Source organism: Pelophylax lessonae (genome assembly GCF_965119305.1).
Source record: "Pelophylax lessonae genome assembly, chromosome: 9".
NCBI lineage: Eukaryota > Metazoa > Chordata > Amphibia > Anura > Ranidae > Pelophylax > Pelophylax lessonae.
The window spans coordinates 138,949,626-138,964,572 of NC_138776.1; the positions used below are offsets into that span (position 1 = coordinate 138,949,626).

General features: G+C 46.2%; 1 protein-coding gene across 1 annotated transcript in view; it reads left to right on the forward strand.

Moving 5' to 3' along the window:
* TLL2 (tolloid like 2) overlaps nt 1-14,947 on the forward strand; it is a 305,471-nt gene that overhangs the window by 257,737 nt on the left and 32,787 nt on the right. Inside the window, exons 13-16 of the mRNA XM_082268493.1 lie at nt 265-460; nt 1,754-1,879; nt 2,614-2,774; nt 2,912-3,092. Coding sequence (XP_082124619.1) covers nt 265-460; nt 1,754-1,879; nt 2,614-2,774; nt 2,912-3,092 — 664 coding nt within the window. The remainder of the gene's footprint in view (nt 1-264; nt 461-1,753; nt 1,880-2,613; nt 2,775-2,911; nt 3,093-14,947) is intronic.

Here is a 14,947-nt window from a genome sequence, read left to right on the forward strand (position 1 = left end):
TTGATTGAAATGCCTAGCTTGGGAGATCTTCCAATGGGGAACTCTTGTTCATGTGAAATTCTGTTTAAAAGTTGAAATGTCCCTGTTTTTGGGGAATGTTTGTCTCCAAGACAAGCGTAGGGAAATCTCTACAATGTGCGGAGGAAAGAATTAGAACCTGCAAGTTTTGTACAGTTTCCAGACTCTATTCAAGCTTACAATAAATACTTAACTGCTGTTTAGGCTTGATGATGTTAATTATCAAAGCATTTTTATGCTCTGCAGTTTGAACCACATGATAATTGTCTGTATGACCACCTCCAAATACGTGATGGCCCCTCAGAAGATAGTCCATTAATTGGACAATTTTGTGGTTATGAGAAGCCTGATGATATTAAATCTACCTCAAATACTCTGTGGATAAAATTTTACTCTGACACTTCTATCAATAAAGCTGGATTTTCTGCCAACTTTTTCAAAGGTAATGGTGTTGCACCAATGTCTAGTTGTTGCTTTATATAGATAACTTTTAGGCCATTTGTAGCGGTCTATACAGAGTGATACTAGATTAAAATGTATTTGGTATTTTATCTGGGTGTTTCTTTTTTTAACTTCACTCTGAAAAATGTATAATTCCCCTAGCAGTTTATTGCAACCATTTTTCAAAAATCATGTATATACCCTTTTAGTAGTGCTTAAACATTTGGAGATATAATTCTCTGTACTTTTGTCTGAAAAGGGATTTTAAAAGATTTTAATGTTACTCTACTCAGCCAATAAGAGGTCCATTTATTCTGCTTTTCATACAAGTGGGCTACTAAGATTGTTTTTCTTAGAAAACTGTTCCTGAAAAGTTAGTAAGATATTAGGCTGTTTTCAAGGCAGACTTGTTCCGTAGCTTGTGATTGCTGATAAGTGTGTTAGTGGGTCACTTGTATACTGAAGATTGCCCAGCTATAAAATAGTCCTCCTGGCTTCTAAATATTTAATTATGGCAGGACAGATCATTGCAGCATTCAGAAATCAGTCGGTCTCCAACGTGATTTGTCTTGTCCTGTGTATAATGCCCAGCTGATGCATATTATACATTGTAGTAATTTCGCATTTAAAACTTTTAAGGTTTTCTTTTTAGAATAAGGCTGTATTCTTTTCAAAGATTAGATGCAGACAGATTAAAAATGCAGATCTACAGGTAGATCCAGTAACCCTTATCGATATGATAGATGAGAAAATTCCTTCACCAGTACTTAAGAGGCTTGTCAGTATGAGTATCTTGGCATTAGTTAAAGACAGAAGCATCCCACATATAAAAGTTTTATCATGCACCAGTAAGGGCATGTAAGGTGGCACAGAAAGTTCCCGCAGTTGGTTGGTCGCTGAGATCCTTTCATGGGTCTTGGCGTGTGTAAAGTACTGGGGCATATTAATGCGTTGTAGCCTAGATGGTCAGTGATCTCTGTATTGGGCAGCATCCTTACATTTTTTTACAGCAATGGGAAGTGAAAAAGACCAGAGATTGAAGGATGTGAAATGTGTTTGTGTATTTGGTTTTTTTTTTGTTCTTTTTTTTAACTGTTGATGTTCAGCTGCATTCTAGTAGTTCTTGGGGAGGTTCCTCACCTCCAGGTCATCAAAAGTTAGAAAACTTAAGGGGTCGTGTTTGAGAATTTCATATTTGTGCTCAACCTATAAAATATATACACAAGTGACTTTCTTGTTAGTAAATACTCCATTACCTGATTTTAGCATTGCTGATCTTTTTATTTTTGAAAAGAGATGGATGAATGTGCAAGGCCTGATAATGGAGGATGTGCTCAGCGTTGTGTTAATACTCTGGGAAGTTACAAATGTGTCTGTGATCCAGGCTATGAGCTGACTCCAGACAAGAAAAACTGTGAAGGTGAGTATATCCGTTTATGATCAAAATTGTAATGCAATAAAGCCATGCTTTGTAGATGTTGTTCGGGATATTTGGAAGAATATCTAGTGAAATGTAGTATTACTTTGATCTATCCCTTTAGTTCTTTGCAAAATGAAAATGAATGACAATTTTTTTTTAATCTTTTAGGCCTGGTTCACACTGGTGAAATTTCAGATGCGACGAGTCGCATGACAAAGTAAATCGCATTTTCAGTGGTGTCGGTTCACAGCAATGCGACTCGGCATTGAGCGATTTTGGAAAAAGCTCCTTTACTACTTTGGTGCGATTCCATAGGATATACGAACCTTAATGTTGCATCCAAGTACCACTACATAATCTCATTGAAAGTCATATCAAAATTGTAAAGTAGCATTGTGAACCTAGCCTAAAAAGACCTCTTTGCCTTTGGAAAGCTGTGTTCCATGCAGATTTCTCATTAACCTAGCCTATGTATTAGACACTGTAAAGCCTAGTACATGGGCAAGAAGTCAGCCAGTATTGTCCTGTTCAATCAAAACTGGCCAACATTTGGGCCCGTGTATGGCAACCACTGGCTGAGAGTGCTGAATGGAGTGTTTAAGGGGGCGGGGGGCACATCCTCCCCTCAGAGCATGATAGCTCAGCAGGGGAGAAGTGAACTCTTCCTTTAAAACTTAAATTACTGTTGTGAGGTTTTCTTTTTGTCAACATTCATGGTCTCCTTTCTCTTGTAGTTGCCTGTGGAGGTTTCATCACAAAACTAGATGGGACAATAACAAGTCCTGGCTGGCCAAATGAATATCCTATGAACAAAAATTGTGTGTGGCAAGTGGTAGCTCCAGCACAGTACAGGATATCCCTGCAGTTTGAAGTCTTTGATATTGAGGGCAATGATGTAAGTTAGCACAATAAAATATTAAATTTACTCATTGCCGTATTAATATTTTTGCATTTCACCCACTATTTCCAATGCGTTAAAGAGTCTACTGTGCAAAAAAAAATCATAATAATCTCACGTGATGGTTTCTCTAGGTTTGCAAGTATGACTATGTGGAAATTCGCAGTGGTCTAACTTCAGAGTCAAAGCTACATGGAAGATATTGTGGCTCTGAAAAACCAGATGTCATTACATCACAAGGAAATGGTATAAGACTGGAATTTAAATCTGATAACACGGTGTCCAAAAAAGGATTTAAAGTAAACTTTTTTTCTGGTAAGGAAAGTCATCAAATATTGGAATTCTAAAAATAACACAACGTGGTCACTATAAAAGCTGATATAGCCACTGCATTTATTCTAAGAAGTGTGCAAGTGCAAAAAATATATCTATTTCCTCTCTAAGAGGTTATAGTACTCATTTTTGAGAACCCTCTAAACTTCTGATAGCATAAAACACTGTGAACTGATGGCCATCATCCCAAATTAATATCCAGCAAACATAATACAAAAGTAGGACTTTTGAAGGCCACAAAGGAGGGATGATCAGACGATTTTAAAATAGTATCAAAATGTATTAATTCATGTAGCTAAAAAATATATACACAAGACATAATAAACAGAAGATCTTCCCGTAGGAATATTGTTGCTACAGAGTACCAAATCACAAAAAAATGTCCCTGATGGCAAAATCTGTAGGTCCTCAAAGCCGACGCTTTTCGCCAAAGGCTTCTTCAGGGCTAGAGAGACCTTAGACATTTTCTACAAAGATATATAAACCTAAATACTTTATGATGAATATGCATATCATTGAGGAAGAAAGCATATGGACACTGACCCCATTGCTAACTGCACCAAACATATCCCCTCCGGGGCAGGCTCCGGGACTATATAAACAAATCCTTCATTGTTCCCATTTATTTGTTTGGATAAGCCAGTCAGCATGTGATGTTCCTAGGACGCTGTGATCCCTACTACACCTTGGGAATAAATCGGCAGATATAATACTCGCCCTTTTCATATTTCAATTAGCAAAATAGCCATAGTAGCAGCATTACCTTGTCCTATATGTCCGTGTGTGGTCGCTCTCTCTGGTATCAGGCAACACCACCGGATTATATAGTCCCCTCTGCCCATATGGTGCCAAAAGCCGGCGCCTGATTTCCCACGGGGAGACTCCTCCCCGGACATCATCTTAATGACGTCCCTTCCGCATATCAACTAAGTCGACAGCGGAAGTGAAGGGCAGAGTTGCAGATGGTCACAGAGGCAGTGCGCAGGAACGGAAGCTCCAAGCACATCCACTCTGCCCTTCACTTCCGCTTCCGATATCATGATGCTGATGTCCGGGGAGGAGTCTCCCCATGGGACGTACGGCTTTTGGCCCCGGCGTTTGAGACCATATTACGACAGAGGGGACTATATAATCTGGTGGTGTTGCCGGATACCAGAGCGAGCGACCACACACGGACACATAGGACGAGGTAATGCAGCTACTATGGCTATTTTGTGAATTGAATTATGATTTACAAGGGTTGTAAGGTTTTTCCTGTGGGATCTACAATCAACTGCCGGACTGGGCGATGGGCTGGATAATCTAGATCCAGTGAACGTGCGAAGACCTCATGTCCATGCTAGGTCGGCCGTGACATAGCCTCACTGGATGGGGGACTGGCCTGTGAGTTAAACGCCTCGCGAGGTCGCATACGACCGGGTCTCGGCCAGAGTTGCAGCATTCCTCCTCCTTGGAACGGTCGGACCCCCGGGTTCCCCACCTTCCCTTTAGGCACCCCATTTCATCTGTCCCCCATCCTACCCTCCTCCACATAACCTGGGGCTGTGTGGGTGGTCTGGTCCACTTGGGGTGGGGGCAGGGTGCTGTGCTGGCGATTGAGGTCCAAGGGTGGGGTGCGCGACCGGACGATTGGCTGGGCGGAGGGTGGTCGGAAATTGTACCTGGTTGGGGGCTCCTCCCAGGGCCCCCCATCCTGCCTGGGCCTGTCCTTGAGGCCTAGGGATCCCTCCTGGAGGCTTTGCCATTTTGCGGTAGCCTGTGTGTTTCTGTGCATGGGGGCCATGTTTGTGTAGCCCAGAGGCCATTTTGCGGTGGTTTGCCATTGAAAATAGCGGCAGCCATGACAGTGGAGCCCTGCGGGTGGCGATTTCGATAGTGAGAGCCCCTCCTTAGCCCCTGGTGCGAACTCCTGGATCTTTTCACTTCCTGATCGCCGCACGTGGAGTGCAGATTATCCTAGTAGCTGCAGGTGCCTGTTTCTGCTGGATGGGGAGTCTAATGGGGTTCTCTCCCTCTCTGCTGAGGATCGCTTGTGCCTGGCGACCGAGTTGTGCTGCCATTTCCCTTTTGCAGGGTTACTCTTTTTATGGGGTCCCTCTGGTGACTAATGGAGTCTTTAGAGTATATTGCCTCCTCCAGGAGTAGGACTAGGCAGAACAAAACACCTGGCTACGCCCATGGATCGTTCTCAGCTGGTATATAACCCCCCCTCTGCTCTAGATCAGTTTCTGTCTAGACAGGAGTGAGGACCTAGGCTCCCATCTAGGATCGTTGGTCCTAGCAATTTTCTCCTTCCTTAGCAATTTTCTCCTTCTTTACATCTTTTTTGTTTTCTCTCAGATCTGCAGTCTACGGCTGGGCTGGGCGACAGGCTGGATAATCTACATCCAGTGTCCCCCCCCCCCCCCCCCAGCGAGCACGTGCCAGCTACGCACTAGGTCAGCCGCGACATAGCCTCACATACAGAGAGCTAGCCCACGAGTTAAAAGGTCTTGCAGGGTTGCATACGACCGGGCTTGGGTCCGAGTCGCAGTGGTTCCTTAGCCAACTGCTCCTCTACTTCGGCGGCGAGGAGTTTGTCTGGAGCGTTACCTACACCATGGAAGGGTAAGTACAGTCCCCCTCTCCCCCCCCCCTTTTTTTTTTTTTTTGTGGTTGTCTTTGAGGTGGATGCAAGTAACCTCCCAGGGACGGTCAGACCTCCCATCTTTAAATCGCTCACTGAGCTGGGCTTCCCCCACTCCTATTCCCCCGTCTAGACTTGGATTGGGGGTCCCAGGGCAGAGAAAGCAGCCGAGACTACTGGGGTCTCCCCCCGCTATCCCCACCCTGTAAGGGTCCTGGGATAGTGATTCCTGCCCTGGTAGTCTGGAGGAGTTCCAGTGTAGGAGACCTCTAGGTGCATGCCCTGCTGTTTGCACTGGTCTCTGCACTATACCCACACTACAGAGTGCACAGCAGTCTCTCCCCTAAATGTCTCCTACCTTCAGGGGGTCCCCTTGGGGAGGGGGGTGCAGCATTGCAGAGGCTGCAGAAAAGATCCTGGCAGCATGCTTCAGTGTTTGTAGCCGATGATGGCCATTTCCTCTTAGTTCTGGATGGTCTCAGTTGGCGGCCATGTTTGTGTAGCCGAATGATATTGCAGAGGCCATTTTCACTTAGTCTGAGAGATGCTGGAGACAACTGAAGCCTTGTGGGGATTCCGAAGCGGCTCCTCTTCCTCCTCAGTTTCCTCTTCCTGTGCCCGGGACATATGAACAGGGATAGTGTCCATGATGCTGGGTTTGAATTCTCTGCACTCCTCCGGTTGGTATGGTGAGTCTTTGGGGGTCTCGGTTATGTCTCTCTGCTGATAGGTACCCTGAGCCTTGATGGGATCCTTTAGTGGTGCTAAAATATTGTTTTTGTACTGCAAGGTCTTCCTTTCCTTATGGAGCCTCAGGGTCACATCCCCCCCCCCCCCCATGTAGATGGCAAGTCCCTCGGAACCCCAGCTTTCCATGGTTGCACTGACGGCAGTTCTTAATGTCCAGGGTGGTAGTGGCATGTGGGCAAAGAAAAAAGGGAAGAATACTTTCGCTAATTATTATTGGGTGGGGCTGGGGAAGACCCAGGTGTCATGGTACACGTGGGTACCAATGACATAGGCAGAGGAAGACGGAGAGTCCTAAACGATTTCAGGGACTTAGGCGCTAAGTTGAGGACTAGGACCTCCAAGGTAGTATTTTCCGAAATACTACCGGTACCTCGAGCCACACCAGAGAGGCAGCGGGAGATTAGGGAAGTTAACGAGTGGCTGAGGAGCTGGTGTAGTAAGGAGGGTTTCGGGTTCCTGGAGAACTGGGCCGACTTCTCAGTCGGTCACCGGCTCTTTGGTAGGGACGGATTGCACCTAAATGGGGTGGGTGCAGCCGTACTGGGTGCGAGGATGGCCACAAAGTTAGAGGGGCTTTTAAACTAGGGAATGGGGGGGAGGGTACAGATGTAGAATTAGCCAGTGGAAAGCAAGTTTCAGAGGGCAGAAATGGGGGCATTAGCGGTAGGGTGTTCGGAGCCCCTATACCCAGGGTGGGTACGGGGAAAAATCAAGAGAGCAGCCTAAAAACATCAAAATTACGAGGCTTATATACCAATGCCAGAAGCCTGGCCAACAAGATGGGAGAGCTGGAGCTGCTGATGTTTGAGGAGGACTTAGATTTTGTGGGGATAACTGAGACTTGGTTTGACAGCTCTCATGACTGGATGGCGACCATTCAGGGGTATTCCCTTTATCGCAGAGATAGAGAGGGTAAAAAAGGGGGAGGGGTATGTTTGTATATTAAGAACAGTATACAGGTAAATATGAGGGATGATATTAATAATGGAGCTATGGACGAGGCAGAATCCCTATGGGTAGAGCTTCAAAGGAAAGGCACGGTGGGGAAGGTAATATTGGGCGTATGCTATAGGCCCCCAAACCAGAGGGAGGAGGGTGAGGTGGACCTCATGTTACAGATAGGATTGGCAGCAAGGATGGGAAATGTCATTATAATGGGGGACTTTAATTATCCTGATATAGACTGGGCAGAAGAACCGCGCATTCAGCCAAGGCTCGGCAGTTCCTAAATGTTTTGCAGGACAATTTCATGGGTCAGATGGTGAATGCACCGACAAGAAACAATGCGGTACTTGACCTACTGATTACCAACAATACAGACCTGCTCACAGATATAGAAATACGGGACAACTTAGGGAACAGTGACCATAGGTCAATTGGTTTCAGTATTAATTACAGTAATAGGAAACACAAGGGTAATATAAAGACACTGAATTTCAAAAGAGCCAATTTCCCTAAACTGCGCTCGCTGCTAGAAAATATCAAATGGGATAGAACCCTGGGAACAAAGAACACGGAGGAAAAATGGGAGTGCTTCAAGAGCATACTTAACAAGGGGGTGGGCCAGTGCATTCCACAGGGAAATAAATTTAAAAGAGCAAAACTAAACCCTGGGTGGCTAAACTCCAACATAAAAATGTATATTAGAGCTAAAGAAAAGGCCTTCAAAAAATACAAGACTGAGGGGTCATTGGCAGCATTTAAGCATTACAAAGAGTGTAATAAGAAATGTAAAGATGAAATCAGGGCGGCTAAAATGGAACACGAGAGACATATAGCGGAGGAGAGTAAAAAGAACCCCAAGAAATTCTTTAAGTATATAAACAGTAAGAAAGCGAGGCCAGAACACATTGGCCCCATAAAAGATGATAAAGGAAAAATGGCCACTGAGGACAGAGAAAAGGCGGAAGTGTTAAATAATTTCTTCTCTTCAGTCTTCACAAACGAATCGGGGGGGCTACACGAACCCCGCTTGTAAGGCCGAACTAAATAATACACCTCAGGAAGTGCCGCCATGGCTAACGGAGGATAGACTTAGAGCTAAATTAGAGAAACTTAACATAAATAAATCCCCGGGACCGGATGGCTTGCACCCAAGGGTTCTAAATGAGCTCAGTCAGGTGATTGCCAGACCATTATTCTTGATCTTTAAGGATAGTTTACAGACAGGTATGGTGCCAGCTGATTGGAAAAAAGCCAACGTGGTACCAATATTTAAAAAGGGGCCGAGATATATCCCGGGTAACTATAGGCCGGTCAGCCTAACATCAGTAGTCTGCAAAATTTTGGAGGGGATGATAAGGGACCACATACAAAATTCAGTAATGAAAACGGTATTATAAGTAGTAATCAGCATGGATTCATGAAAAATCGTTCATGCCAAACCAATCTATTAACCTTCTACGATGAAGTGAGCTGCCACTTAGATAAAGGTAAGCCTGTGGATGTGGTGTATCTGGACTTTGCAAAGGCCTTTGACACCGTTCCCCACAAACGCTTACTGTACAAACTAAGGAAGGTAGGTATGGACCATAAGGTGAGTACCTGGATAGAGAACTGGCTCCAGGGGAGAGTACAGAGGGTGGTGATTAATGGGGAGTACTCGGATTGGGTGGGTGTGGAAAGTGGGGTCCCCCAGGGTTCTGTCCTGGGACCAATCCTGTTTAATTTATTCATAAATGATCTAGAGGAGGGGATATCTAGTACAATCTCAGTATTTGCAGATGATACTAAATTAGGCATGCCAATATCTTCTATGCAGGATGTGGAAATCTTGCAAGCAGACCTGAACAAAATAACGGGGTGGGCAACTACATGGCAGATGAGATTTAATGTAGAAAAATGTAAAGTAATGCACTTGGGGGCCAGAAACCAGATAGCAAGCTACTCACTAGGGGGGGAACCTCTGGGTGAGTCTAGGATGGAAAGGGACCTGGGGGTACTGGTAGACAACAGGCTTGGAAGTGGCATGCAATGCCAAGCCGCTGCAAGCAAAGCCAACAGAATACTGGGATGTATAAAAAAGGGGATTCACTCCAGAAATAAAGAGATTATTCTTCCACTCTACAAGACTCTGGTCCGGCCACATCTGGAGTATGCTGTCCAGTTCTGGGCACCGGTCCTCAGGAAGGATGTGCTGGAACTGGAGAAAGTCCAGAGAAGGGCAACAAAAATAATTAGGGGAATGGAGGACATCGGCTATGAGGAAAGACTACAAACACTGAACCTATTCTCTCTGGAGAAGAGACGCTTGAGGGGGGATATGATATCAATGTACAAATACTGTACTGGCGACCCTAGCATAAGGAACAAACTATTTAGAGTAAGGGAATACAATAAGACACGTGGCCACTCACTAAAACTAGAGGAAAGGCGGTTTAACCTTAAAGTGCGTAAGGGGTTCTTCACTGTAAGAGCGGTAAGGATGTGGAATTCTCTTCCACAAGCAGTCGTATCAGCGGGGAGCATTGATAGTTTCAAAAAACTATTGGATGGACACCTTAAAGACCACAACATACAGGGGTATACAATGTACGGTTAAAAGCAAACACACACACATAGGTTGAACTGGATGGACTTGTGTCTTTTTTCAGCCTCACTAACTATGTAACTATGTAACTATGTAGCTAACTAATCAATATAAGCAGCAACTTAAATTGATAAACAAATATGGGATACGTAAGTTGCGCTAACATGTGGCATGTGGGCAAAGGCCCAGGAGGAAGCGTCCCCTGCCTTCCCCCTTCTCAGTATCTCATCTGAGCCGGATGTGGACGTGGCCCCATCCAGGGGGACTTAATATCACACTCCATGATCCATCTGATAGTGAGGATGATTTCTCCATGGTTGCAGCAGCGAATAAAAAGCCGCTGGTAGACACACTTATTACTGCAGTGCGTGAGACTTAAAGATGGAGGATGCGGCTTATGTAGCCACGGACATGGCTATGTCATTTGGTACGCATAAGTCGCATTGTACTCCAAAGGGGTTTCCTTATGTGCCTTTTGACAGATTTTCCTGTAAGGAACAACCAAAATTACCCTTTGTGGTCCCAAACGTTTTGCTGTACGTTTTTTGAGGAGTCCCTTTTTAAAGAAGTGAGCTAGTCCACCAGGGGTGGACCCTCCTGTTTCCAGGTTGAATAAAGCAACCATGATCCCAGTAGAGGAATCTCCATCCTTTAAGGACCCAGCTGACAAAGCGGAGGCTGTGGCACGCAGCATGTTTACTATGTCTGGTTCGGTATTGCGGCCAGTCATTGCCTCAGCCCTGGTGTCTCAGACCCTAGTTGAATGGGCCAAGCTTTTGCGCTAGGGCCTGGGGAATCAGCAGGGTAATTTAGCAGACCCGTTGGTCCATGGGCTGCAGTTTTTGTGATGCAGCTTTGGAATACAGCTCCTGTGCTGTCCAAACTTTTTCTTTCAGTGGTAATGATTAGGCACGTGCTGTGGCTTAAGAATTGGTCCGCAAACCAAGCCTCTAAGAAAGCTCTTGTTCTGACCTTTCAAGGCGATCGCCTGTTTGGGGTTACCCTGGATGACCTCTTTAGGGGTATCACGGGGGGGGGTTGAGGGAAAGAGTACCTTCCTGCCAGTCATGGAAGGGGTAGGGGGCCTCGTCGCAGACGGTGGCTCTCCTCCTCAGCCCATAGAAAATTATTTTGTGCTTCTGGGACAGAGAATAAGGGAAAAACATCCTTTAAATCCTCCCCGGGAGGTTCCAAGCAACCTTGGTCTGGTAAGTCTCTTCCCCTCACCAGCAGTCAAGACGCCTTCAGCATGAAGGTCTGCCCTCTTCAATTATTGGGGTGGGGGGACATCTTTGGTTTCTGGCCCCGTGGACTTCTTTGAGCGTCAAGGAGATCTGCAAAATGTTTCTTTAGGACAAAGCTTGCCGACTTTTTCACATTTTTTAGGTCCAGTCTCCTTGTGCAGATTTAATTCCTGCAAAAGTTCAGGTGATGTCTACTACCTAAGGTCCCCGTATCCCTTTCCAGGAATTGCTTTACTTGGGTCTGATTTTTATTTCTGACCAGGGTGGTCCTTCCTCTGCAGAAACTTCAGGGACCAAAGGCCATGATTCACCGGCTGCTGTCACACACATAGTTATTGTCCCAAGGGCTAATCTACCATCACTGGTTTTAATGGCTTAGCTATTGAAAGCCAGGTACTGAGGGTTAGAAGTCTGTCTGGATTAGTGAATCAGTGATCCCTACGATGGTGAAGGGGAGGAAGTTGTCTTGCAGCAAGATATACCATCCTATGTGGAAAGCGTACATTTCTTGGTGAGAGTAGATTGGCACTCCTCCCCGATCCTTTTCTGTGGCTCAGATCTTAACCTTTCTTCAACAGGGCGTTGATCAGAAGTTGGGCTTGAGTACCATCAAGGGCCAGGTGTCTGCCTTGGCAATCTTCTTTCAGCGATCCCTAGCCATTCACTCTTTAGTTCGTACCTTTATTCAGGGGGTTTGGCATTTGGCTCCACCAGTATGGTCTCTTTTGCCACCATGGAATTTATATTTAGTACTTTCAGTTCTCGAGAAACCTCCATTTGAGGGAGATTCCCTTGCCTACGTTATCCCGGAAGGTGACGTTCTTGATGGCCATTTCCTCGGCCCGCAGGGTAACAGAATTGGCGACATCCTGTCGCAGTCCCCATTTAGTGGTCCATAGGGATAAAGTTGTTCTTTGTTCCTGCCCATCATTCCTGCCCATCATTCCTGCCCAAAGTGGTCTGACTTCCATTTGAATGAGGATATAGTGTTGCCTTCCTTGTGTCCCAAGCCGGCTCATCCCAAGGCATTTGCTTTGCATAACTTGGATGTGGTTCTTGCGATTTGGGTGTATCTGGCAGCTACAGAGTCTTTTCAGAGGTCCGACTCGCTTTTTGTGGTTACGGCCAGACCAAGAAAAGGGTTGGCCGCTTCTTCGGCTATCATCTCCAGGTGGATTAGACAGACGGTGACTTGGTCCTATTCCATTGAAGGTCAGGTTCCACCTCTCCCTGTCATGGGGCATTCTCCTCGGATGCTGAGTGCTTCTTGGGCCTTCCATCAGGCCTCAATATCACAAGTTTGCAAGGCGGCCACTTGGTCGTCCGTGCATACCTTAACAAAATTCTATAAGGTAGATACTTTGGCTTCTGCGGATGCCTCTTATGGCTGCAAAGTTTTGAAGACTGCTGCTAAAAGGGGCGGTTTCCTCGAGGGGTGTTTTTTTTTTTTTTTCTTTAAACCTTTATTTTTCAGACAGGGCTCCTTTGACCAGTTACAGCTTCTGTGTCCTGGTTAAGGGCACTTATGTTTAGCCATGGGTTATTTTCCCAACCCTTGATTTTCCTTTTGGACATACCACTAGTTATGATTTATAGAACGCTGTGTCCGTCGAAGGAAAACGAAAATGGGATTTCTCTAGCGCTCATCGACAGACGTAGTCCTCGGTGATACACCACCTTCGGGTTATGTTACCTCTGCAGGAGCAGGACTAGACAGGAAATTAAAAAGCTCTGGCCACACCCTAGGGGCAGTCCCAGAGGGTATATCCTCTCTCTCTCTGCCTCAGCAAATCAGTTATTTTCTGTCTAGTTAGGAGTAAGGACCTAGATACCTTGCTGGGATCTTCGGTCCTGGCAAGATTTTTTTCTTAAGATTTTTTAGACAGCTTTTTTCTCCAGTGTTCCTGTGAGATCTTCAAGCAAGAAAGCTGAACTGGGCGACGGGCTGGATGTTGAGATCCGGTGGTCACCCCAGTTCAGCCTACGAGCGCGTGCAGGCCATAGCTCCGCGCTGGGTCGGCCGCGACAAAGTCCCATTAAGGGACTGACCCCGCGAGTTAAACGTCTCGCTGAAACGTCAAAGACCATGAGTCACGGCGTCCGTATTGGTCGACAGCCCTCCCGCCCCGGTGGAGAGGGGTACTGTCAGGAGTTGGTGCCCGCCTGGTTCCGGTATGGTGAGTAGTATGTTCCCCCTTTTTCCCTGACGGGTTTTGTGGTGAACGCGGGCCCCTCTCTGTATGGTAAGAAAGAGTCCTTTCTATCCTATAACATGTCACAAATCCTCCTACTTTGAGTGTGATTTATGTGTGCAAAAGCCAGGAGGCTTGGCTTGGAGCTAACAATCTATTGTATACATGTTTTAAAGATGTAATCTGTGGCATTCTGGGAATCTTATGGGTTAAGTATAAGCTACCTACCAGTCAGAAGCCACGGACATGTAGACTGCCTTCCAAATCAGATCTCCAGCTATTTAGCAGGCCTCCCGAACGGCCACGCGGTCCGCCAGGGCCGGTACCGCCAACCACGCATATCCCCATGCAGAGAGAGTGTTGTGTGCCCTGCAGCACACCGCTATTCAGTTTAGGCCGCCGCCATTTTTTTTTTTTTGGTGGATCGCACGAGCCGCCATTTTGGCGTAGCCTCGTGTCTCCAGCATGGGGGCGGCCATGTTTGAGGTGATTCTACACCTCGTGGAGCTTGGGGGAGGCGCCGGAAGGCGTGCAGAGGGGCGGAGCCGCCTCCTTTCTTCCTGGGCAGCCAGCCAAAAGACTTCCTGTTTGTCAAGACAGCGCTGTAAGCTGTTGCAGTTTAACTCTGAGCATCAAGTGGTGAGCCTGGGGGTCTATCTCTCTCTCTCTCGATCGATAGGGATCCCTAAGCAGGTAACACTAAGGGGCTTTTTTTGTGGCGCTGGGGGTCAGAAAAAAAAAAAAAAAAAAAAAAAAAGTTTTTTTCTTTACTTTTGAATTATATTATCCAGGAAGTAACTGGAGTTATTATGGACCCTGCCACACATATTCCCCCACCTGTTTCCCTCGAGGGGGCCTCGGGACCCGCCGGTGCACAGAGTATAGAGTCATTTACAGCAATTTTGGAGTCTATGGTGGCTCGGGTGGAGGCGGCCTGTCAGGGACGGGGGTCAAGGAAGCGATCCCCGCCTACCCCTATACCATCTGACACCTCTGACTCAGATTCAGAGATGGTCACGGCAGTTGCAGGTTCCTCTGCAAGGGCTGTTATCCCAGGTAAAGCCCCCTCAGACAGTGAGGAGGACGCTTCTTCTCTTGCTATAATTCAGGAAGAAGCATTGGTGGACGCACTAGTTGTGGCAGTGCAAGAAACCTTAAAACTTGAGGCTTTACCGGCAGAGGCAACTGAAACAGAGAGGCCTTTTGGGACTAATAAGCCCATCAAGACGGCGAAGGCTTTTCCTGTACCTAAATGTTTTGGTAATCAGATTAAAGGAGAATGGGAGCATTCTAAACGTACCTTTACTATTTCCAAACGTATTGCTAGACGCTATCAGTTTGAGGAATCCATCATTAAGAAATGGACGGTACCACCAGTCGTGTATCCGCCTATTTCCAGGCTGAATAAAGCCACGGTTATTCCAGTGGAGGACACTTCGTCCTTTAAGGATCCGGTGGATCGAAAGATAGAAGCAGAGTCCCGCACTATCTTTTCT